The following is a 21,392-nucleotide window of genomic DNA, read 5'->3' as shown; positions in this document are numbered from 1 at the left end:
TCTACTCGACACACCAGTAGTTCTGTTTTTAGCCAGCAAGGACAGAGAGACTTCCCGTACTCCTTCCGTTTTATTCTTCTATCTGATCACGACCTGAAAGTTGTTGTGAAATATCTCTATGGGAAACAAAAGCTTTCCGTTCAAACGGCAACGGCAGCAACAGATCAGCAACTGGTCAGCAAATCTCAGTTCTCTGTTGATTTAGTTGAGTGTAACATAGTACATCAGAGTACTAACACTATATAATAATACAGCAATGCAACACGAGATACCCTTTTTCCGAAAACAGAAAAATAAGACAACATAAGTTTTTTGTTTTTTTAAATAAATTATTTATGGCATTTTTGTAGTTGCAGCAATATATAACAGTATGATTCAACATAAACATCTTTATTAATTCAAATTTAATTAAAGACTTTATTATACTATAATTATGATTTATAATGCAAAACAAGAACACAGCATATTACACTTTTATGTAAATTCTTCTGCAGTAACATACTTAACACATTTTTCTCAAGTCAGCATAATGGGACGTTTTAGGGTTTAATGTTTCTAGAAGAAGAAGTGAAAAGGTTATGGTGTGTTATGTGACTTAATTGCGCAGTTTCTTATTTAAGACCAACGGAACAAAACAAGAAAATAAACCAAAAAAAGAAATACTACATTTCTTCAAATTTGACCACAAAATGTATTTCATGAAAAATTTGATCAAGAAAAACATAAAATAAAGAACTAGTCATTTCTACTTTGGGCAATAGTGTTATCACCAATCTAAACTAGCTTACATTGGCAATGACAGGTTTTGCAGCAAGTGTCTATGGCTATTTTAATACAGAAATACTGTGTCTGTGAAATAAGGAAGTAAAGAATGGTGTAATAACCACATGATACTGCAGTCTGTCTGGTCACAAAGGTGGCACAGAATTTAGAGGGAAGAAACCACACAAAAACATCTTTCGAAAAATAAAGAAATAAAACAACTGCACTGACCACACATTCAAAAAGTTACCAATAAAGAAAGCGATAGAAAACAAAAAAAATGCATCATATCATAAAAAGTTAGTGGCTTTAAAAGAAAACAGAAGTCAATATCATGGCCTTCGTTTTTCCAAGATCCCAGTACAATCTGTTTACTGTACATTTTGCACATACAATAAAATCAAAGAGCTCACAAAAGACACTTTTCATTAAAAATGTGTAAAGAAAACATTAAAAAACACATTAAAAAGGATTGTAAGATACTTCATTTAATGTAATGGTCATTTTCATGAGGGTGATGCTGGTATATTGATCAGTTTGGAACCAATAGTGGACCCTAAATAACAGTAAGTGTTTTTTTGCCTGTTTGTTATTAGTCATATACTGTTTATTAGTATGCAATCATAATGTCGCATTTACTGAAATAATAACTAGTGCCACTTTAGAGTGCTCTTATCCAGATGTGAAAACACTTTTTTTTCCTATTTTCTTTTTTTAGATGTGAATGGGTTTTGCAGTTAGCAAGTGGTCTATCCCTTCTGATAAATTATTCAATACACAAGTAATGTAAATGTTCCTGCAGCAGTAGTATAAAACAAAAGCCAGACATAAATAAACGGAAACACAATCACAACACAATCAAGGTTCCACATTTGTTCACACATCTATGAATGTTTCCATTTATGGTCATAATCATGAAGTCATGGTCTTCAGCCAGTCCTGGGCTTATGGCCAGTGGAAACCTGCCGGAGATACTTGAACTTAATCCTAGTTTCACTTGTTATTTTATAATCAAAACAATGTTATTCAATTGTAAACAGGATAAAGTTACAAAATCATATCTCAAGCTTTTCCTGATAGCATGAAACACTGGTCTGACAGGGGCTCCCACAAATACAGATGCTGGTCCTGCGTGTTTGTTCGACACAAGCTGTTGATTTCCACAACACGAAGAAATACAACATTGATCCCTGCATATAAGTAAATGTATTGTGTATGTATTGTACAGCACAGAGAATCCCAAAAAATATATCTCCAGACCACATGATGCTGTGTTATTGTGGAGTGGCACAAACACATGATGCTTATACATAATGAGCAGGTTTTACTCCAATAAACAATAAAGTCATTTAGTCACTCGCAGTATGTAGGAGAGATAGTTCCTCATACGAAAACAAACTTAGTTTACTGAACACAGTCAGAAAAACAGATTTTTTTTCACAAGTGTTTCATGTTTTTTACACAAGTAAATTTTCATATATTTTGAACTGCTGGTGGTGAGGATAGGAAATGAAATAATGTTTATATGTCAAGTCTTTCAGCAGCTGATTGCATTGAAGTGATTCATATTTGTGAAAACCCCCCCAAAAAAACCCAAATCAGCTCACAAATCTCTCCTGCCGTGATGAATCTCTCCACCACATCACTAATCCATCTCTTCATTCAGCAGTCTCTTCTTCTTTCTTGCATAATGTAAAATCGTCTGCAGGACGACCAGAAAACCTCTGACAGGGTTGAACAGCTTCAGCGCAACGATCATCTGCAACAATATTTATGGCACAATTCTTCTTAATTCAGAGGCCATTGATGATGATGCTAGAAATGGTGAAGAAAGTATATTGTAAGATATTGTAATACAATAAATGTTTACCACTAACTCTTTGTAATGTACAAACACAATGTTGTGGTTATGAATTCATCGTGTTTGTCAGTGTTGGATCAAAAGTTCCTGAAGCTGTGGATAGCAGCAAGAAGACTGATCCTTATAAACTAGACGTCTTCCTATCCTCCCTTCAACACAAGGTGAGTTAAGTTTGCTTTCCTTGACGGCTTTACCTATATTTTTTCATCTTCTTTGTACTTCAACACTGATATTATTGTTATACAGAATATTTAATTAATTAATAAATAATTGGAGCAATTTTTGTCTGGCAGCAACAAATAGTAAATGGCCCCCACAATAAAAAGAATACTACATGCTTACCACCTGCTGGCAATCCAGGGTTAAACTTCTGTTGATTTTCCGATTATAATTTCATCACCCTGCAATTCAAGTTAAAAAAAAAGTTTTTATCATACTTCCATATAGTGGTCCTGAACAACCCCACAGCATAGGCCTGTAGCTAATATTGAGTTTTCTTTTTCAGGAACAGAACTTCTTATTTAGTGTTTTGTCCTTGCACTAACACACGCTTCACATCTTTAAAACTGCTAACATTAGAGAAACAACGTCTGTTTGACACCATTTGAGTCCACACCCATAAAAAATATGTATACAGTAAAAAAATCGGTTATATCATTACACCTTCACCTGTACCTGAGCATCACCCAGGTGTGGAGGTTTGGGGGCAACACCTGGTTTCTTTCTGGTAATTGCTGGCGAGCTGTTTCTCCTCAAGCTGGGGGTCCGACAAAGTGACGGGCGGGGCTTTGAACTCTGGGATACGAATGAGGAGGAGTCGTCCACTACCTCTCCACCAAGAGCAGACAAACAGCTGCGGTCTGAGCTGCTGAAGGGGTTGACGCATTCTCCAGATGAATCAGTGCTGTCCACTAAAGCAAAAAAAAAAACATATTTGAGAGACCTTGAAAGCTTACACATTGAGAATATGTATATTTTCTAAGTCAATTTCAGTCCATAAATCCAAAACGGCAGCAAAACTGAATAGGTCACTGAGACAAAAATGTCACAGTGTCATTCTCAATGCTGCCACCAGATGGTGCCAAAGTAAATGTTCAAATCCCACCTGCAGTGGCTTCAAGAGTACAAACTCATATTCAAATGTCATTGTACTTGAGGATGATAATCATACAAACGTGTATTCAATCATTGTAATTTCTATCATAACATTTTGTGTTTATTTTAAGATCTGTGGTGCTATTAAGCTAAAGATTCAACTTCAAAAACATGTAATGAACACTTCGAACAAGACACTGACAGACACTCAGAGGGTGATGGGTTGATTTCCAGCGTTCGCAGTCATGATGAAGATGAAGATGATGGTTGTTGAGTTCATTGTCAGTGACAGCCTCGGGAGAGGAGCAGACGGCAGGACTGGTCTCCAATCCCTGTGACTGGTTCCCAGGATAACCAGTGGGTGGCAGGGACCCCCGGCCCGAGGAGGAAGATGATTGGCTGAGGGTGGTAGAGGCGGTGCTGCCAGAGCCAATGGAGTGCGGTCGTGTATATTCTATGCCCCTGTGTGAACAACACGCCACAGGGACTGACGACACACATAAACAGATGTCATTGATGAGAAAATAATTGTGAGATGGATCAATGAGCAATGAGGGCACAAGCATGAATGCTGCAGTTATTTCTGGACTACAGTTTAGTTTTGTCACATTTAGTCACTTTGTTAGCTAACTTGTTGAGTTAGAAGTGAAAACAAAAGGTAAAAGTTGTAAAAACAAGTAAAATGTGTTTTAAAAAGTAAAAATCTATCTACAGACACACAAGTGCCTCAGTGAGGCTGTATTTCGGCACAGTGGTGCTTCTAGTAAATGCCAATGTCAGCATGCTAATAAGTTTACAATGCTAAAATGCTGATGTTTAGCAGGTATAATGTTTACCATGGTCACCATTTTAGTTTAGCATGTTAGCATGCTAACATTTGCTGATTTGAACACAAAGTACAGCTGAAGCTGATGCAAATGTCATTAGTTTTGCAGGTATTTGGAAAAAAAAGGTATTGGACAAATTAAAATGTTGACCTGATGGTGTCACTAGGTGAAAAGTCAGAGCCATTTTTTTCAATTCATCCTGAGGGGGACATGAATGTGTGTAAAAACATTATGGCAATCATTCCAGTAATTGTTTAGATATTTCACTCAAAACCAAAAATATGAACCTCATGGTGATGCTAGAGGAAAGTCTAGGGTATCAGAAGTTATTAGGATTCATCCTTTTGGGACTATGAATGTTTAAAATGTCATGGTAGTACACTGATCCCAGGAGCCTCTCCGCTAGTGTGACTTAAAGCACTTTTTCCAGTATTTACAAACTTCACATCATAATTTACCAGAAAAATGTCATCAAAGATCTGAAGCCCTGTTGAGTAACGATACAAATGTGATGTGAGCAGCTCCTTACTTCTCCCAGGCAGAGTACAGCTGACAGCTCGGTCACAGATGGCAGCATCACTAGGCTGAATGTCCATGAAAGGTTTGCGGCCCATTCCCATGAACACCCTCTCCTGCATACGCAGCTCTGGAACATAGTGTATTCACAATATATATTTTAAATCTGTAAAATACTGTGGGAAGTCTTCTCTTTAGTATCATATAAAAAGTTATGTAGTCTTGTTGCTGCTACCTCTACTGTGAGCGGCCTGATCCCACAGAATCCTCTCCAGGTCGGTGTTCCAGGCTTTCTTCACCTCTATGCTGGAGGCCTTTAGAGTGTAGGTGTCCTCACTCTTCCTTCTGCGGAACCAGATCTCAAAACACAGACTGCTCACACTAGAGTTATGGGTCATACCAATGTCGCTTGTCTAGGTGAGAAAACACAAAAAATGCATCTGAAGTTGTAGAACATGTACAAAACTTAAAAACAGGGTAATGTATAAAGTTTGCAACAGCATTTCGAAAAACAAAGATGTATGCAGACCTTAAACGACTGCTTGTAGACATAAACGTCATTTCCAATTTCTGTTCTCTTGGTCTTGCTGAAGAGGATGAGATCTTCAAAAAGAAAGATGCGGCGAACACATTTCTTCTTTCTAAAGAAAACTGTGAACTCGTCCTGGCGAATCAGCTGGCCCTGCTCTTTCAAATTCACCTGACAGACCAGAGAAAAGTTCAGCAGAACGGGAAAGAAAAGAATACTTTTAACTTCAATGAATTATTGTGCTGTTGGTACTGTATATCATATCTGACATTTGAATATCTTACATCACAGTCCTGGATGGCATCCATGGTGAGCAAATCGTTACCGTGGCGCATCTGAAAGCGAACCAGCTCTGCAGCAGCTTGGATCTCAGCCCTCTCCCGCTCCCTCTCACTGCTAGTCAGATCAGGCACAGATACACCGGGGCCACAAACACTTTGTGCACCCACACTTGATGCAAGTAGTGTATCCTGGATCATGTCTTTTGGCCTGTATGAACCAGCCAGAGCCAGCATGTCCTGCAGCAGAAGGCTGTATTTGCTGATTCTCTGGATTGGCCTCAGCAGGTACGATGAAAGGTCCATCATGTCTCCGAGCTCCTGTTGCTTTTTCTGTGAGGGGAAACAAAGTTGGACTTGCAGAGCTTGAAAGGGTAGCACCTGAGACTTGTGCTATCAGGGTTGGTAGTGGATTGACCACTGCAGCCATAGCTGAAACTGTATTTCTTTGTATAATGCTGTGTCCAACACAGAGATTACTAAAACTGTTCAAACAGGTTCATTCAAGGGCAAGGATTCAAAGGAAAGCAGCTGTTAAAATCTTTTGAACCGAAGAGCAACCTGAGAGGATAATCACAAACGTATATTGTGTGTAAAAACATATTTCAAATACTGCAGAACTTCATAAATAGTATTCAGGACCCCAGAAGTCTCAGGGGTATTACATATGCCAGGTAAGATTATAGGAAGAAGTATGACATCCAACATTTGTAAAATGATTTGTTTTGTGCAGTCACAGAAAAAGGAACATTTTTCTCATCAGTCATTCTGAAAAAACAAAATTAGAAAAAGTATTAAAACGTATGAGTTGCTCTCTCTATGTTACTGCACAGATTCGATTATTGTGTTTTTCTTGTGTTGTATGAAAGGGGGAATTCAACATTTTCAAACTCTGTCAGCAGGTGTATAAATACTGTGTGCTATGAAAGTGAAGCTTGTGTGAAATCTCAGCAACTGATATTTTTCAGTTGAGAGAGAGACAGGACATATAAACAGACCTTAAAGATGTCATGGCGACGGTGTAGTATCAGGGCGTCTGACTGAGGTTTGTTCTTGCTATACAGAGCGTACAAGCCAAAACTCTCACTCTGTGGAAAGAACCCAAATTAAACCATATTAGGAAATAAATGTTATTATGACAACCTAAACTTGTTGCTTTTTATTATATTTATATTATATTTATCCGCTATTATTGTCCTGTTACTGTGCATGTCTGAAAAGCAGGATTTAAAGTTCTGTTCAGTATTGTGTACCACAGTTTTATATTTTTCCATGAATTTACTAAATAACTTTTTCAGTTTCATCAATTACACAATAATAACCAAAACAAAATAAACATAATCCGCTAAAAAAAAAATCTCAAACAATAAAACTGAGCTTCCTGAATGAATCTTAGGTATTGTATAAAATTATTCATTAAGTTATTCAGTTACTACTCACATGTCTGAGGAAGCAGCGGGCCACCATGGCGGGCTCCCTCTGGCAGGCCTCCAGCTCTGGTAGAAAGTAGTGGCTGTGGAAGTCGTAAAGCTTCTCCAGGTTGCCGAAGATGACACTTCGCTTGCCCCTGAGGTCCTGGGGGATGTCTGGTGTATCCAGCAGAGGGAGGTAGTGGGTCAGGATGTAGCCCAGCGAGCGGACATACTCCCTTTCTGTGAACACCAGCTCCTCCAGGACACGCTGCAACCTCCTGGAAACACAGAGACAGAAACCAATTATTAATTTCAAACATAGACTAACAGAATGACACTCAGCATACTGCAGCACATAAATACAGTTTAACAATATATTTAATGTCATATCTATTTCAATGATATTTACAAATGACTAATTTTATCTCGTCCTTTGAATACCTGGTGATGGTTTTTCATAGCATCAGCTCAATACAGGGAATATTAGGAAGGTTTTATGGGGGACCACTTTGTTTTATCTACTCAACAGCGCATTACTTCTGTACTGTAACTGATTATTGATTAGTTAGGCTCTTTGTTTTCTGAAACATGACTGTGATGAAGGATTTTGATAAATTACCTTTAATAATTCTTGAATAATTAATTACTTTGCTCATATGTTCCCTAACTGAGCAAAATGAAAACTGTACATTGTTCATAAATACAATATTTCACCTAGATATTTACTTAGTCTAAGTTATGCATCATTATCATCAATTTTCTTCTTCAACACAGTGACATGGATTCATTATACTCTCTCTAAATGGACTGCAAAAGAAAAAAAACATGCCAGGCATGGACAGAAACGGCACCGAGCTGGACACAGACACATAACACACCTCCTGATGTTCTGTATGTGGCACCTCCTCTGCTATCAAACATATTTACATGACTTAACTGAGTTTACTGTAGGCTCACCATAGTGAAAGTACAGTCTGGGCAGCTGTATTATGTGACATACAGTGAACAAAATCAAAACAGAAATGAGATAGAATTCATGATCCAAAGGAGCCAAAATTTGTGATTGGGATATTCCTACTTTTGACTGAGCCCACTGACTCTAGATGAGTGGTTCCAAACCTGGGGTCAGGACCTGCTGCAAAGGGTTGCTGGCAAAGTGACAGAGCAGGAAAAGATAACACACAAAATTGTCTTTTTTCAAACTTTCTTCTAATTTTTCCTTTACTTTTCTTTGTCAATTAGTGTGTTTTATCTCCTATACCCCCCTGAAAGCTATTCAAATAAAACCATTTGAGTGGTATACAATACAACATGTGATGAGGGGTCCCAGGTATCACAGGTCAAAAAAGTTGGGAACCACTGCTTTAGATCTCATTGTTAGCAGTCACAACAAATTGAGGGGTTTGTGTCCAGTGGCCCGTTCAGTAATCAGGATACCAAACAAACAAAGAGAAGCACTGAGAGGAGAATCAGAAGAAACAATACCTGTAGTACTTCAGTGTAAGCTTAGAGACAGGAAAGAGTGCATAAAATCACAGTAAGACTCACAAGACTACATTAGTACAAATAAAACCATGACACTTATTATTCAGATCTTTCTAATCAGAAATACACTTTCAAGCACATATGAAAACTTACTGGGCATTGCTGGCACTCTCCTTTGGACTTGCCAAACAAAACCCCTTTTCATATCCCCCGATGGGCAAGCTGGAATGTTTGCAGCATGAAGTCCCATTGCCTCCAGCAGCCCCCCGGTCACTCATACAGGAGTCCTCTGAGCAGAAGCTGCCATGGCGGGAGATCTGAAACTTCTGAGCCTCTTGGAGGATCCGACAAGATGGCTGACCGTGGTGGGAGCAGGATGATGGGGATCGAACGCGCTGCTCTGGAGGAGTGGACGATCCCACTGTCGCTACTCCTGTGGCACACGAGTCTTGGCTCACCGACCTCGCTCTAAGACCTCGTCCCCATGGAAACCACTGGCAGCCAACAGTGTGGGACTGAGACAGAGCAGCGGCATCTCTCTCACTCCTTGCTCTGCTCGTCTGTCTCCTCCTCGTCTCTCTTTCTGATCTCTTTGATGACCTATTGGAAAATGACAATGTCAATAAGCTTGCGTCCGGTGGGGCCCTTTAATGTGTGTCAAGAACGAGATGTAAGATAAAGAAGCTCAAAGCTGCTGCTGCTGTGGCCCTCACATTTAAACACTACTCACTCACAGGTGGGTCAGTCAATACATAATTTGTAAGGGTAAACTGAATTTTGTATAAAAGTGTGTAGAAAATGAGTTAAAACTGCTGGAAAATGTTATTATTTGAATAGTTGACTGTTTAATTTGTTTTTGCTTACTGTAAATCACTTGCTACTCATACAGTATGTGCCACATTATTAATTATTGATAATACTGGGATTTTTGTGACTGGGAACAATGCCTCTATACTACAAAGGGCCTGGCTCCTGAAATAAGAATTAAATGACATTGCATTACAACCAATGTCTAAAAAAATGCAGACATTCTAACAATAGCTACTCTCCAACAGCAACATTTTAGACTTTTTGGAAATCGCAGTGAATGAACTTTTAAGCAAATAAATGACAACAAAGCAGTTGAATTACTTGCGAGGTGACTGTGGAGTGACCTTTGACCCCTCGCTGGTTCCAGCATCACTGTGATCCTCAGGTTTGATGCTGATGTTACAGCAGGCTACAGTTGTTGAGTTAGTGCTGCTGCTGCCCAAGATCGGCTTTCTCTTTCCTAAATCCACTGTCCCTGACACAATGCCCTCCCACTGCGGGTGTCGTGGCCCAGGAGTTGATTGTACCACAAGACTCTGACCACTGGCCGATGCTGTCTGAACATTAGTGCTCACCACGTCAACATAGTGACGTTCACACCAGCTGCCAGAATGTGGTTGTTGGTGGTAGACCTCATCCACTTCTTGCATCCTCTCCTGAAGCTGCTGCCGGGCCTCCTGGCATCTCAGCCAGGCTGCATTCCAGACCCGCATTCCCCTGGAGCTCCGCAGGGCACTGGCCTGGGTCTTCATCTCTTGGAATCTCTCTGGGCTGAACTGGAGGAACTTGTCTTGAAAAGTCTGAAGAATGGAAATGTTGTTGCCTGGCGGTAAAACACTGTCGGTTGTTGTGCCAGAGCCATGTGTTGCGTGAATATCAGACTCAGAGAGGGAGACGCTGCTTGGGCCTTGACCTTGGTTTTGATGTTGTACAGGCTGACTGTTTGTTTGATTGACAGGTGTTGCTTTTTGATCATGGTCTTGCATTGTGTGGATTCTGGGTTGATTCTGTTCCAGGTACTCAATGCATTCACTGGCCAGAGCCGTAGCCTGTTCAGAGATTTAGAGGATTTTTGTTTTAATAACAGAACAAAGGCTTTTAAAAATCATGCATAAATTCTCATGCAAAAGTGTTACTTGACTAAAATGTTACTTGAGTAGCGGTACAACTAAAGTTAAGTTACTCAAGTAAAAATATATGAACAGAAATAAAAACAGAAATTAATGATTTTTATGCTTTTTTTCGACCTTCAAATGCATATATGTAAATAAAAACAAACTTGAATAAACAACCAATGAAACAAACGTGTGTTTGTGAGTTTGTCTGTTTTTACAGGGTGAAAGTACTACATGTGAACTGAGCTAATCTTAAATACTTATCTGACACCAACCTGCTCACAAAAATCACACACATTGACCATGATCTGCAGCTCCCTGCCGCACGCCTCCGCCCTACACAGGAAGTCCTCCAGGCCTGACTTGAAGCTGCAAACTAGAGTCCTGAACGCCTCAGTTTCTGGGTAGTTCAGCCCACTCTGCTGGAGCCGCTCTGCGTCTGATGCTAACGACATGGCATGGTGTCTGCGATCCTGGAGAAAGGAGAGAGAGCGAGAGAGAGAGTAAGACAGGTGAACAGACAGAGAGAGCGAGAGAGAGATTAAGACAGGTGAACAGACAGACATAAGGACAGCCATGGGCACACTTAGACTCACATTAGCCTCAATAAGGAAACCAGTGAAGCTGTTGAGAATCTGCTCCATTCGGTCTCCAGAGTCCTCGACTGATTCAGCTTCCAGCAGGTGGCGCTCTCCCTCTGCAGTAAACCACTGTTGCATCTGTAAGAAGGGGATGCAACACAACACAACAACATTGTGTTTGGTAAAACCAGAAAGACATGCCGCAGTGCACAAACTCAGATTGATTTCTTTTTAAAGAGATTTATCTAAACCGTATATTCTAATGTACTATGTATTACTATGTAATAGAGTATGTAATGACATAAAACCCAGACAACCAAAAAGAAAAAAAAGTTATACAAATGCTGTCATTTTTTCTTCATATTACTGAACCGTATCCCCTGATTTATGGCAGATTGATTTCATGCGTCATTTTCCCTGAGATCTAATGTTAATTAAAATGCTAAATCCTGAGACTGTATTCCTCACTGTACCCACACACATCGTAAATTATTATCATTGGATCATTGCACTTTCATAAACTCATTCTGCAGATTTCATGATCAGCTGGTATATAATGTACCTGTGTGAAATGTCCCTCCATCTCTCTGAGTTGCAGTAGATACTCCAGGTGCTCCAGAGACATGTTGGACCTCTGCACAAGGACATGAGCCAGCTCCTCCACATGGTTGTAAAGGCTGGTCACTGAGTCCACTGCATCACTGATTATAGCAAAAACATATCAGAAAAATAAATAACAAATAAAACAAATAATGTTTGTTCTGGAAGAAGATTTGAGTAAAAGATAAGGCAGCAAATTCCATTTTATGTACAGTTATTTATTTATCATGGCTTTTTTAAATAATGAACCTTGCTGGTTTTATTGATTCCTATTGTATACCTTTTTTTCTCTATCTTATCTTTAAATTGTGGCTGTATTCATAATGTTTGCTGGTGCAATGTCCTCTGCTGATTTTTTGTTTTAGTTTGGCTGTTGAGAATATTCAATCAATGAGTATCATAGACCATGAAAACAGCTAAAACAGAATCACACAGCAGGGTAAACATATGAGGTGTTCTATACATGTAAATATAGCGCACATTTACATTTAAGATGTTTACCTGAGGTCCTCGCAGTGAGGGTATTTGAGGTCACTCTCCTTCCTCAGCCGAGCCAGGATGGCCCCGCCCTCCCTCTGCAGGTTGACCAATCGGCTGTCCCCCAGTACATCGCTCATAAGAGTCCTCTGGTCCATCATACACTGCTGCACAGTCTATTGGACAAAAAAACACATTGAGATCAGTGACACCCTAACACATATACTGTATTATCAATGAGGCAGAGCTAATTAGCTCAGGATAAACTCAGTTTTCAAGGAAGCATGCTGACAGTACTGTGGCAGAAATAACACCAGAAAACATTAAATGACAGCGTTAAAGTACTTGTACAGTGTTTGTTCTCTGGGGCTCCTCTAATGTACTGATGGCTCTCAGCAGTAGACTTGACACCTCATGAAGATCACATACAAATGGGAAGAGTTTCTGGAGAAAAAAAAAGACATGAACATGAAGCAGTTAAGAAACAACGTGTGCATTACTATATTAGACAGAACAGAGAAGGAGAAAGAGAGATATGCATGTTTATTGAGGTGACTGACTCACCTGGTGTAGCTTCATCCAGTCACAGTAACTGTGAGACAGAGTTCCATCCAGACGGGAGCTCAAGTAACTCACTTCCACCACTTTGAACAAAGCTTTCATCGATGTCACCACTTCAGTCTGATTAGAGGTAAAAAAAAAATTTAAAAAAGAAAAGTAACATCAACAGGTTTTTACAGCTACAACGATAAAAGAACAAGAGGAAGATTCCACACCATCATCATTTGCATTGTGTACTCAATATAGGCACAATCCTCACTATAGTGCTGATAAAGTAGCTGATTCAGTTGAAATCACAGAACTCATTCCGAAATGCAAGCCACCCACTTGTCAACTGGACCCCCTCCCCACACTGTATGAACAGTTCCAGTCAGGTTTCCGCCCACTCAACAGCACTGAAACAGCACAAAATCACCAATGACCTCCTTATGACAGCTGATTCTGGACTCCTCACCATCCTCATCCTCCTTGACCTGAGTGCAGTCTTAGATACCATCTGTCACACCACCCTCCTCAACAGGCTATCTTCCATTGGCATCACCCACACTCCGTTAGACTGGTTCACATCTTATCCCCTCCTCCGTCACTTCCGGTGTGCCTCTCTTCATCATCTACCTCCTTCCTCTCAGCAATATCTTCCGCAAATTTAACATTCACTTCCACTGTTACGCTGATGACACTCAGCTCTACCTCTCCACTAAACCTTCGTCCACTCTCCCGCCCACCTCCCTCACTGATTGCATCACTGAAATAAAAAAACTGGTTCACCCTTAACTTCCTTAAATTAAACAGTAACAAAACCGAGGTTCTCCTCATTGGCACCAAATCCACTCTATCCAAAACCAACAGTTTTTCTCTCACTATTGATAACTCCTCCGTTTCATCCTGCCCCCAGGTTAAGAGTCTGGGTGTTACCCTTGATAGCACACTGTCCTTTCAATCCCACATCAACAACATTACCCGGTCTGCCTACTTCCACCTACGAAACATCAATCGTCTTCGCCCCTCCCTTACCCCCCACACTGCCGCCATCCTTGTCCACAGCCTCATCACTTCCCGTCTGGATTATTGCAACTCTCTCCTCTTTGGCCTCCCTCGCAAATCCCTCCATACACTTCAACTAATCCAGAACTCAGCTGCCAATATCATTACTCGAACCCCCTCCATCCACTACATCACTCCTGCCCTCCAACAGCTCCACTGGCTCCCGGTTCAGTTCCGTATTCAATTCAAAGTCCTTATGTTAATATTCAAGGCCATCCACAACCTCACCCCCCCATAACTGTCCGACCTCCTTCATATTCCCACTCCCTCCCGCTCCCTCAGATCCTCTTTCTCCATACACCTGTCTGTCCCTTGCCCGTCTCATCACCCTGTCTCTGGAATTCATCACCACCCCAACTCAGAAACATCGATTCATTCCCTCATTTCAAATCACAACTCAAAACACATCTGTTTAAAACTGCCCATTCCATCTGATGCCAAACAGTGTTCAAGTTGAACAGTTTGATCAAATGTCACCAAAATGATTGCACTTTATGATTAGACCTAGCCATACGGCTGCAAATGTAAAGGAAGACAAAAAAAGTTGTTTAGGTGATGTGTCACTGAATGTGTGAAAACTTGCTGCTGGCACTACATGAAATGTTTTGTGACAAATGTCATAGTAATCTCTCCAATATATACAGTTTATTTCATATTTCACTCATAATAATAATAAAATAAAAAGCTGACCTGGATGCCAGGACACCTCTCTGGCTGGAGGATGCTCTCTTTGTCCACCAGCATCACCAAACTGTTCACTGCCTGTGGAGTCTGCTCCTGCAACAGTTAAACACTCCATCAATCTTAGGGGCCATCCACACAGAGACGCTTTTTAGTTTAAACGCAGATGTTTACTTTACTTTACTACAGGCATTCATCTTGATTTGCCTAACACCCTTTTATTGATCCTGGTGGATACATCAGGGTACATTTGAAAAGTCAAGAACATATTGATATTAATGGAAAACTAATTTCTCTTCCAGTTTTATAGAGTAAATGGAGCTGATATAAATGCTGGAACACTCAAACTGAGTCATCATGTGTGTCATGATGCAATAAATTGTTACGTTGATAAAAGAGCCGGGCAAATTATTTCATCACTCATAATTATTTAATGAACTGTAGGAAGTCTGAATATGCTGTCTCGGCTCAAAAGCTGATACATTATTCAGTGCTGACATTTTACTCACAGTTAATTGTGCCTGTAAACACCAGCACTTCAGCCAGGCTCTAACACCCAGCCAGCTGCAGCCAGCTGTGATGCAGGTGTCTGTGTGCTTCTTACCTGAAGTGTCATCAAGGCCTTATAAACCTGTGGTTGAGGATTTGTCTTCCTCGCATCAAAAATGAGCGTCAGCCCAAATTCTCTGATTTCTCTCCTTTAGGTACAGAGATGAAAAGGTATAAAACACAGAGATGCCAAAACTGCTTTCCAGAATGAGTTTTTCAGTAGTAGATTGTTTATATAGATTGATTGGTTATTTTATTTATTTATTCATTGATTTACTGGCACAGGACTATCACACCATACCTGATAATAGAGTAGAAGTAGAGCAGCATTTGGAAGAGCTCCTGGCTTGTTACATTTGATCTCCATCCCTGGTGGTCTCCATAGAGCTCAACTATTGCCCTGCCTGCCCTATCTCTGCCGCCTGGAGGGGTGGGAGAAGGTAAAGATGAGGGTATGCTGCAGAGCATCTTCTGACCACAGAACAAGTAACGTGACTCATTAAAATTTCTACTCTGTATATTGAGAATTAAATAGTTTTAGCCAGACAAGTGATGCCTCTATGTCTGACCATTAGTTAAATGTATAATGACCCTGTAAAAACATTTTTCTTGCTTTTTTAAAATTATGTATAACTGACAAATGTTAAGTAATCTCTTTCTGCTGTTACAAAGGCAATGAAATTTAATGCTCATTTAAAATAAATCCAATCTCATTTTTATGTGTTGCGACTTTCTGCACTGTGACAAACTTTACAGCTCATTTGAAAAGCTGCCAAACAATGTATGTGAAGTATTGCGATTATTGTGGTTGTAATATTATTAACTTACCTGTGAGAGATGATACTCCTAAATAGAGAGGGTGGGCACTGGGGTCTGGGGATCCCAGGGGGAGGTGGTCAGGTCTGGGACGAGCAGAGGAAAGCTGCGATTTCTTCTCTGTCTCTTCAGCTGGAGGTAGAACCATCTGTGAGATGTTCTCCATCTGAAGGCCATTTCTGATTATGGAGGTATTGACAGTCTGAGCACCATCTACAGAGAGTGGATACATTTTGTTCAAGGAAAGCTGATGAAGAATTATCTTCATCTTGTCATAAATGAGTACAACATGTAACGAGAACAACATAACTGTGTACCTGGAATGGTCATCTTCCTCCTGTTGATCTTGGGTGAAACCAGTCCAAAGGCTGTGCTTTTCTTACACTTGACGACATGTAGCTGGGGAATCTCTGCACAGGGGTTAGTGTTTTCTCTTCTCCTGACATTTTGACCTTCAACAATGACCACCTCACATTTCTCTGAGGTGTCCACCACCGCTGTGGAGAGGGAGGAACATCTTCCATCGAACATTGATTCTCGTCTGTTCTGTGGTGCCTTAACATACTTAGAAAGGTTTGGATTCCCTCCCATGGAATCGGTTCTGTTTTGCAGCTTTTGACTAGGCTTGAAGGTGCTCGTGTTCATGGCTGAATTGTCACCAGAACTAAATGATAATGCATGATGTCTGGTGGAGGTCACATCTGCCCCTTTAGGATCATTTGAGCTTAACAAAGCTCTCGTGTTTATCCTTTTTCCTGCTGATAAATTTGTTCCGTTCACAGTTTGTAAATTGCCATAAGGTATGGCAGAGAGAACATCTCTTGTTTCCCTAAATGGCACAGTGGTCCTTTCAGTTGTCTGCTCTGGTTGTCCAACACATTTTAAAACATTTGTGCTTCTGTAATCCATACATGGGGCAGAGTTTGTATCTCCTGTTTTCCAATATGGAACAGTGTTCTTTTCTCCTGACTCCTTACAGATGGCTCCACTGACAGAGGAAGAGGACTGGTTTTGCGTCCCAGGATCACACCACATTCCTTGGGCATTACACCATGGATCCCCTGTTTCAGTCTCTGGTGGCCTCTTTCTGTCATCACACTTTGAGAAATCTCCATCCTCCTCCACCACAGCTAACATATTCCCACTCTCTGTCCCCTGTCCAAAGGTGACAGGGTTTTGGATTGCTGCCTGGTAGGATTCCCTGTATCGACACCTCAGCTCCTGAGCTCTGGAAACCTGTCCGCCTTGTCTCCTCCTCATGCACGGAGTACAGGGTTTCTCTGAGAAGCGGACAGTGCGGATACATTGCGAAGGCTCAAAGGAGTCAGGGTGAGGATGATGGGGTTGGGAATGGTGAAGAGTGGATGAGGGTCCAGTTTCCCCAGACATATTGGACCTTAATGATAAAGCAGCCTCTGATCCAGAATGACTGTGTGTTTGTGGTTTTGTAGGTAACAGCACATGTGATTGTGCTTGAGGTGACATCTGTGTGTTTGGCTGTCTTTGTGTTTGCCTGTATGACTCCATTTGTGCTTGTGGTTGCATTTGTTTTTGCCCGTGTGGATATCTTTGCATTTGTGCAGCAACTTGTGTGTGTGGTTGCATCTGCACTTCTGATTTCTGTTGTTCCTCTTGTGCTGACTGAGCTCTACCAAAAAGCATAGCGGCCTGCAGGATATCTATATATTCCCCTTCTGTAGAAGCTTGGCCTGCTGGCCCACGTCTACTGGTATCTTGTAGATTTGCGTCTTTATGTTTATCTCGTGCTATATTTTCAGGAATAATCACACCCTTATCTGCACCCTTGCATGTATTTGTGTTTTCACAAGTGCTTGCAGGACTGCATGTACTTGAAACAGTGCTTGTTTTTTGCGATGTATTTGGATTTGCCCCAGTAATGCGGCTGTCCCATGTATTTGGGGACACCCACCCAATAGGCTTTGGCTCTGGTTCAGTCTCCTTCACTTTGACCAGCCTGGATGAAGAAGCACTGCTAGTATCCACAAGGCGGAGTGACACAGCAATACCGTGCTTCGCTGGACATATTCTGGTCTCCACAGAGAAAGCAGAGGGGTGTGAAGAAGATGTTAAAATGGTTACAGGACACTGTTTTGGTGCAGTTTCCTTTGAAGGAGAAAGAATAAATGAAGTATTTGATGAAGAATTCTCAGAGGAATTAGGAAGAGGTGGAGGAAGAGGAAGCGGAGGTGCTAAAGGAAGATACGAAGGAGGAACAGAGGCCATACTACTCCAAGCACACTGTGATATGTCCACAAAATCAGGCACAGCCACCCGTTCCCATGGTAACCTCACCACACCCTGCTCAGTGACAAGCAGGCACCGGCTGAGAGGCGTTCCATGACGGCCCTGGTTGATCTCCTCTAACCAGTCAAGGCTGAATATACAAGGATAGGAAGTTTCAGGGACCGGGGTCTCCTCGACTAGTTCCACTTGAAGCCCCTCCTCTTCCAGCAGGCTGCACACCACAATGCGAGCTGATTGGTCACAGAACGGTGTCACTTGGAGGTAAAAGTCTCCAGGCTGAAGAAGCAGGGGGTCGATGGGAGCAAGTTGGATGACAACTTGGTCACGCAAACACAGAGGCCAGCCCTCACAGAGGAACAGTGCATCAGAGTATTGAGCCTAAAGAAAAACAGAAACATGGGCTGAAAAAAGTTTCTACAGAAATGTACCTACTTTTATCTCTAAATCTAAAATTATGTTAAGTGTCATAGAAAGACCTTGGGGATATTCTGTTCCATAATGAACAGGGTTAGGTTTAGGGTTAATTAACAAATGTTTTAAACATATGTCTCTTCAGACAATCACACAAGTGTAGTCCAGCACCTCTGTTGTGTATGAGACAGTGACTTACACATGCAGCCTGCTGCACAGTGTCTAAGATGTGCCTGGCTGGGACCAGAAAGTCCAGCAGGCACCGCAAGGCGTCTCCCTGATAACGACTGTCAATGACCTGGAAGACCTGGCTGAGAACAGTGGGGGCGGTGGCCTCAAAGGGCGGGTACAGCACTGACAGCAGGTTTTGGATGGACCCCTCAAGAGAATCAAGATTCTGAAAACACAAGAGAGAAAAAGCTGAGGCTTAAGAAAAACATTGTTCTGTATCCTATTGGTTCATGATGGATCCAAATAACAACAATGACAAGGCAGGCAAGGCCACATTCTGTGGGTGATATGTGGATGTAGACTACTTGAACAACAACTTCACAACAAGTAAACACAGATACACTCAGTCACTGTAACTTCAGGAATCTTCTGCCACATGTAACTTCTGACTATCAGAAAAATCATTGTGACATATCTGCTCTTTCCACATATTCACAACTGTTCAACAACAGAGGACAAAGATGTAAAACAATAAATCATGTAGCATCACTTTTACTAAAGTAGTTTGCTTTTAGAATTAAATGTCAATGCACTTTAAATATAATATTCATGTTGAATGGGCTTTAGAGCTAATTTTTAGTCTGCAGATTATTTTTCAATTAAATAATCTCTAAAATGTGAAAAGAAGATTACCCAGCACAATTTCCTAGAGCTCAAAGAGATGTCCTCAAATTGCTTGTTTTGTCCAACTAACAGTCCAAAACAGTGAGATATACTAGAACACGGAGAGAAGTAGCAAATCCGCACATTTATCAAACAGGAACTAACCATTGTTTTTGCAGTTTTGCTTATTACCTAATTAATTTATCTTCTCGGCACTATACAGTACACTCTACTCTTCTGAAATGAGGACTTTATCATTTATGCTAACTACAGATATATAAAGATTGATCCTTTTATGTAATGTACAATAATGCTAAACAGGAAAACTCATGACCTTCTGAGAGAACAGCTCAACAAACAGAAAAGCTCATCATTAAAAATATAATCAGCCAGCCTGACAGCAAACATCCAAGTAAACAGTGTGTGATGGCTGGTCCAAGGCTAGCTAGCCCCTTGGTTTATGGTTTCACATTCTCTTTGACCTGAACTCATGGCCCGCTACCCACTTTTAGGACCTGCTTTATTTAGCCCGGCAAAGGCCACAGCAGCAGACCTCGGGGGTTAATGTATATATATGCATGGCTGAAACCCTGTGGGGAGTTGATGTGTGAATGTTGATGCATAGCATGAATGTGGCTGACTTTTCTTCCCCCTCAGGTCCATGTTCCATGTCATTTACTGTATGAGATTACATCCGAGTACATGTAGGAGTAAGAAATAGCAAAGGGACACAAAAATTCTTCTTACATGTAGAAATCTTCCCCAGTACAGTTGAATTAATCATTGTAGTTTCATTTAGATAAAAACATCATAAGATTTTCATTTTTAAAATCTTTTTTCAATAAATTATCCCACAGAGTTTAAAGGGATTCAGCTGTAGTTATGAAGAGAAGCAGACCTGTATGGACTGTAGGGAGATGGAAACAGACGAGGGTGTGTTAAGGGTGTGATGAATTATGTCCTTTCAGACAATATTGGCTCCATAGTTGTCCAACTCCTCACACCTTTTCGAGGAAGAAAAATAACATGACTCGCTCATTTGCTCTGTATGACAAGCAGATTGCCTCATGTAATTCTTCCAACTGTCTACTCTGTGTATTATGCTCATCCCAACCCTTGCCGTCTCATCCCCTTACATTATCATCTAAAAATCCTGGACTCTCAGCCAGTTCGCAGCCCCCATAGCTCCAGAGACAGCACTGTGACTGAGCATTCGGGTCAGTCCTGCCACACCCTGCTGTGACAAAACACAGCGATGGTCACCATGATAACATGGAGAAGGAGGAGGAGGTGGAGGATTGCAATGGTGGTGGTCGTCGACAGATGAGAACAGTGATTATGTACTGTAAGCAAATCCAGTTCACAGCTCACAAATTTTAAATGAAGTGCTTTCCCACCTTGGCGACTATGAGCACCTGCTTCATCAACTATTAAATAATGTCAGCGAGGGAGGTCTGGGATCGGTCCACAGATTCTTGGCAACTGCTTGGAAATTGTAGAGATTTTAATGAATGTGACCTTAATAAGGAAAGTAACCAGTGATGTTGGTTTGAGAGCCCCCACTGCTTAGAAAGTCTTTGGAGTGCTTACAAAACAAGAGTGAAATGTAACTCACAGTGTATTAACACTGCTGGTAATATGAGTCAGCTGTGAGAAGCAAGACACATCCCCATCTTACTATGTGTCTACTTACAAGGATACAGGCTGACATGCAAATGTAATGCCAGTAATGCCTGCGTTTGAAGCATAAAAGCTTAGTTGAGTTACAGTGTGCATTTGAGTGTGTGTCTCCAGTTCATGGTGCATGAGTGGGCTGTTTGGACCTGTCTCTCTGCCCAGGCCAGCATTCTGTTGCTTGAGATTCACACGGCTCTATATAAACA

The 21,392-nt window shown here is 41.0% G+C and overlaps 1 protein-coding gene across 1 annotated transcript; it reads right to left on the bottom strand.

The window, feature by feature from the left end:
• Window positions 1–3,280: 3,280 nt before the first annotated feature.
• Window positions 3,281–20,933, bottom strand: LOC128357563 (uncharacterized). Its single transcript, XM_053317927.1, has 29 exons — window positions 20,907–20,933; window positions 20,669–20,746; window positions 18,875–19,072; window positions 18,260–18,642; window positions 17,930–18,046; window positions 16,911–17,395; window positions 16,317–16,496; window positions 16,012–16,212; window positions 15,485–15,605; window positions 15,239–15,332; window positions 14,644–14,730; window positions 12,913–13,029; window positions 12,694–12,792; window positions 12,373–12,524; window positions 11,834–11,972; window positions 11,287–11,409; window positions 10,966–11,163; window positions 9,897–10,624; window positions 8,919–9,365; window positions 7,309–7,558; window positions 6,867–6,956; window positions 6,094–6,201; window positions 6,027–6,040; window positions 5,875–5,983; window positions 5,591–5,761; window positions 5,297–5,474; window positions 5,068–5,191; window positions 3,921–4,180; window positions 3,281–3,534 (listed from the first exon to the last, which is right to left on the bottom strand). Exons 1-29 carry the CDS (start codon window positions 20,931–20,933, stop codon window positions 3,281–3,283), a joined length of 5,532 nt encoding a protein of 1,843 aa, XP_053173902.1.
• Between the last annotated feature and the right edge of the window lie 459 nt (window positions 20,934–21,392).

This window comes from Scomber japonicus, chromosome 4 (assembly GCF_027409825.1).
Source record: "Scomber japonicus isolate fScoJap1 chromosome 4, fScoJap1.pri, whole genome shotgun sequence".
Lineage (NCBI taxonomy): Eukaryota > Metazoa > Chordata > Actinopteri > Scombriformes > Scombridae > Scomber > Scomber japonicus.
The sequence above is the reverse complement of the archived record's forward strand: the minus strand, read 5'-3'. Positions and strand labels throughout refer to the sequence as shown.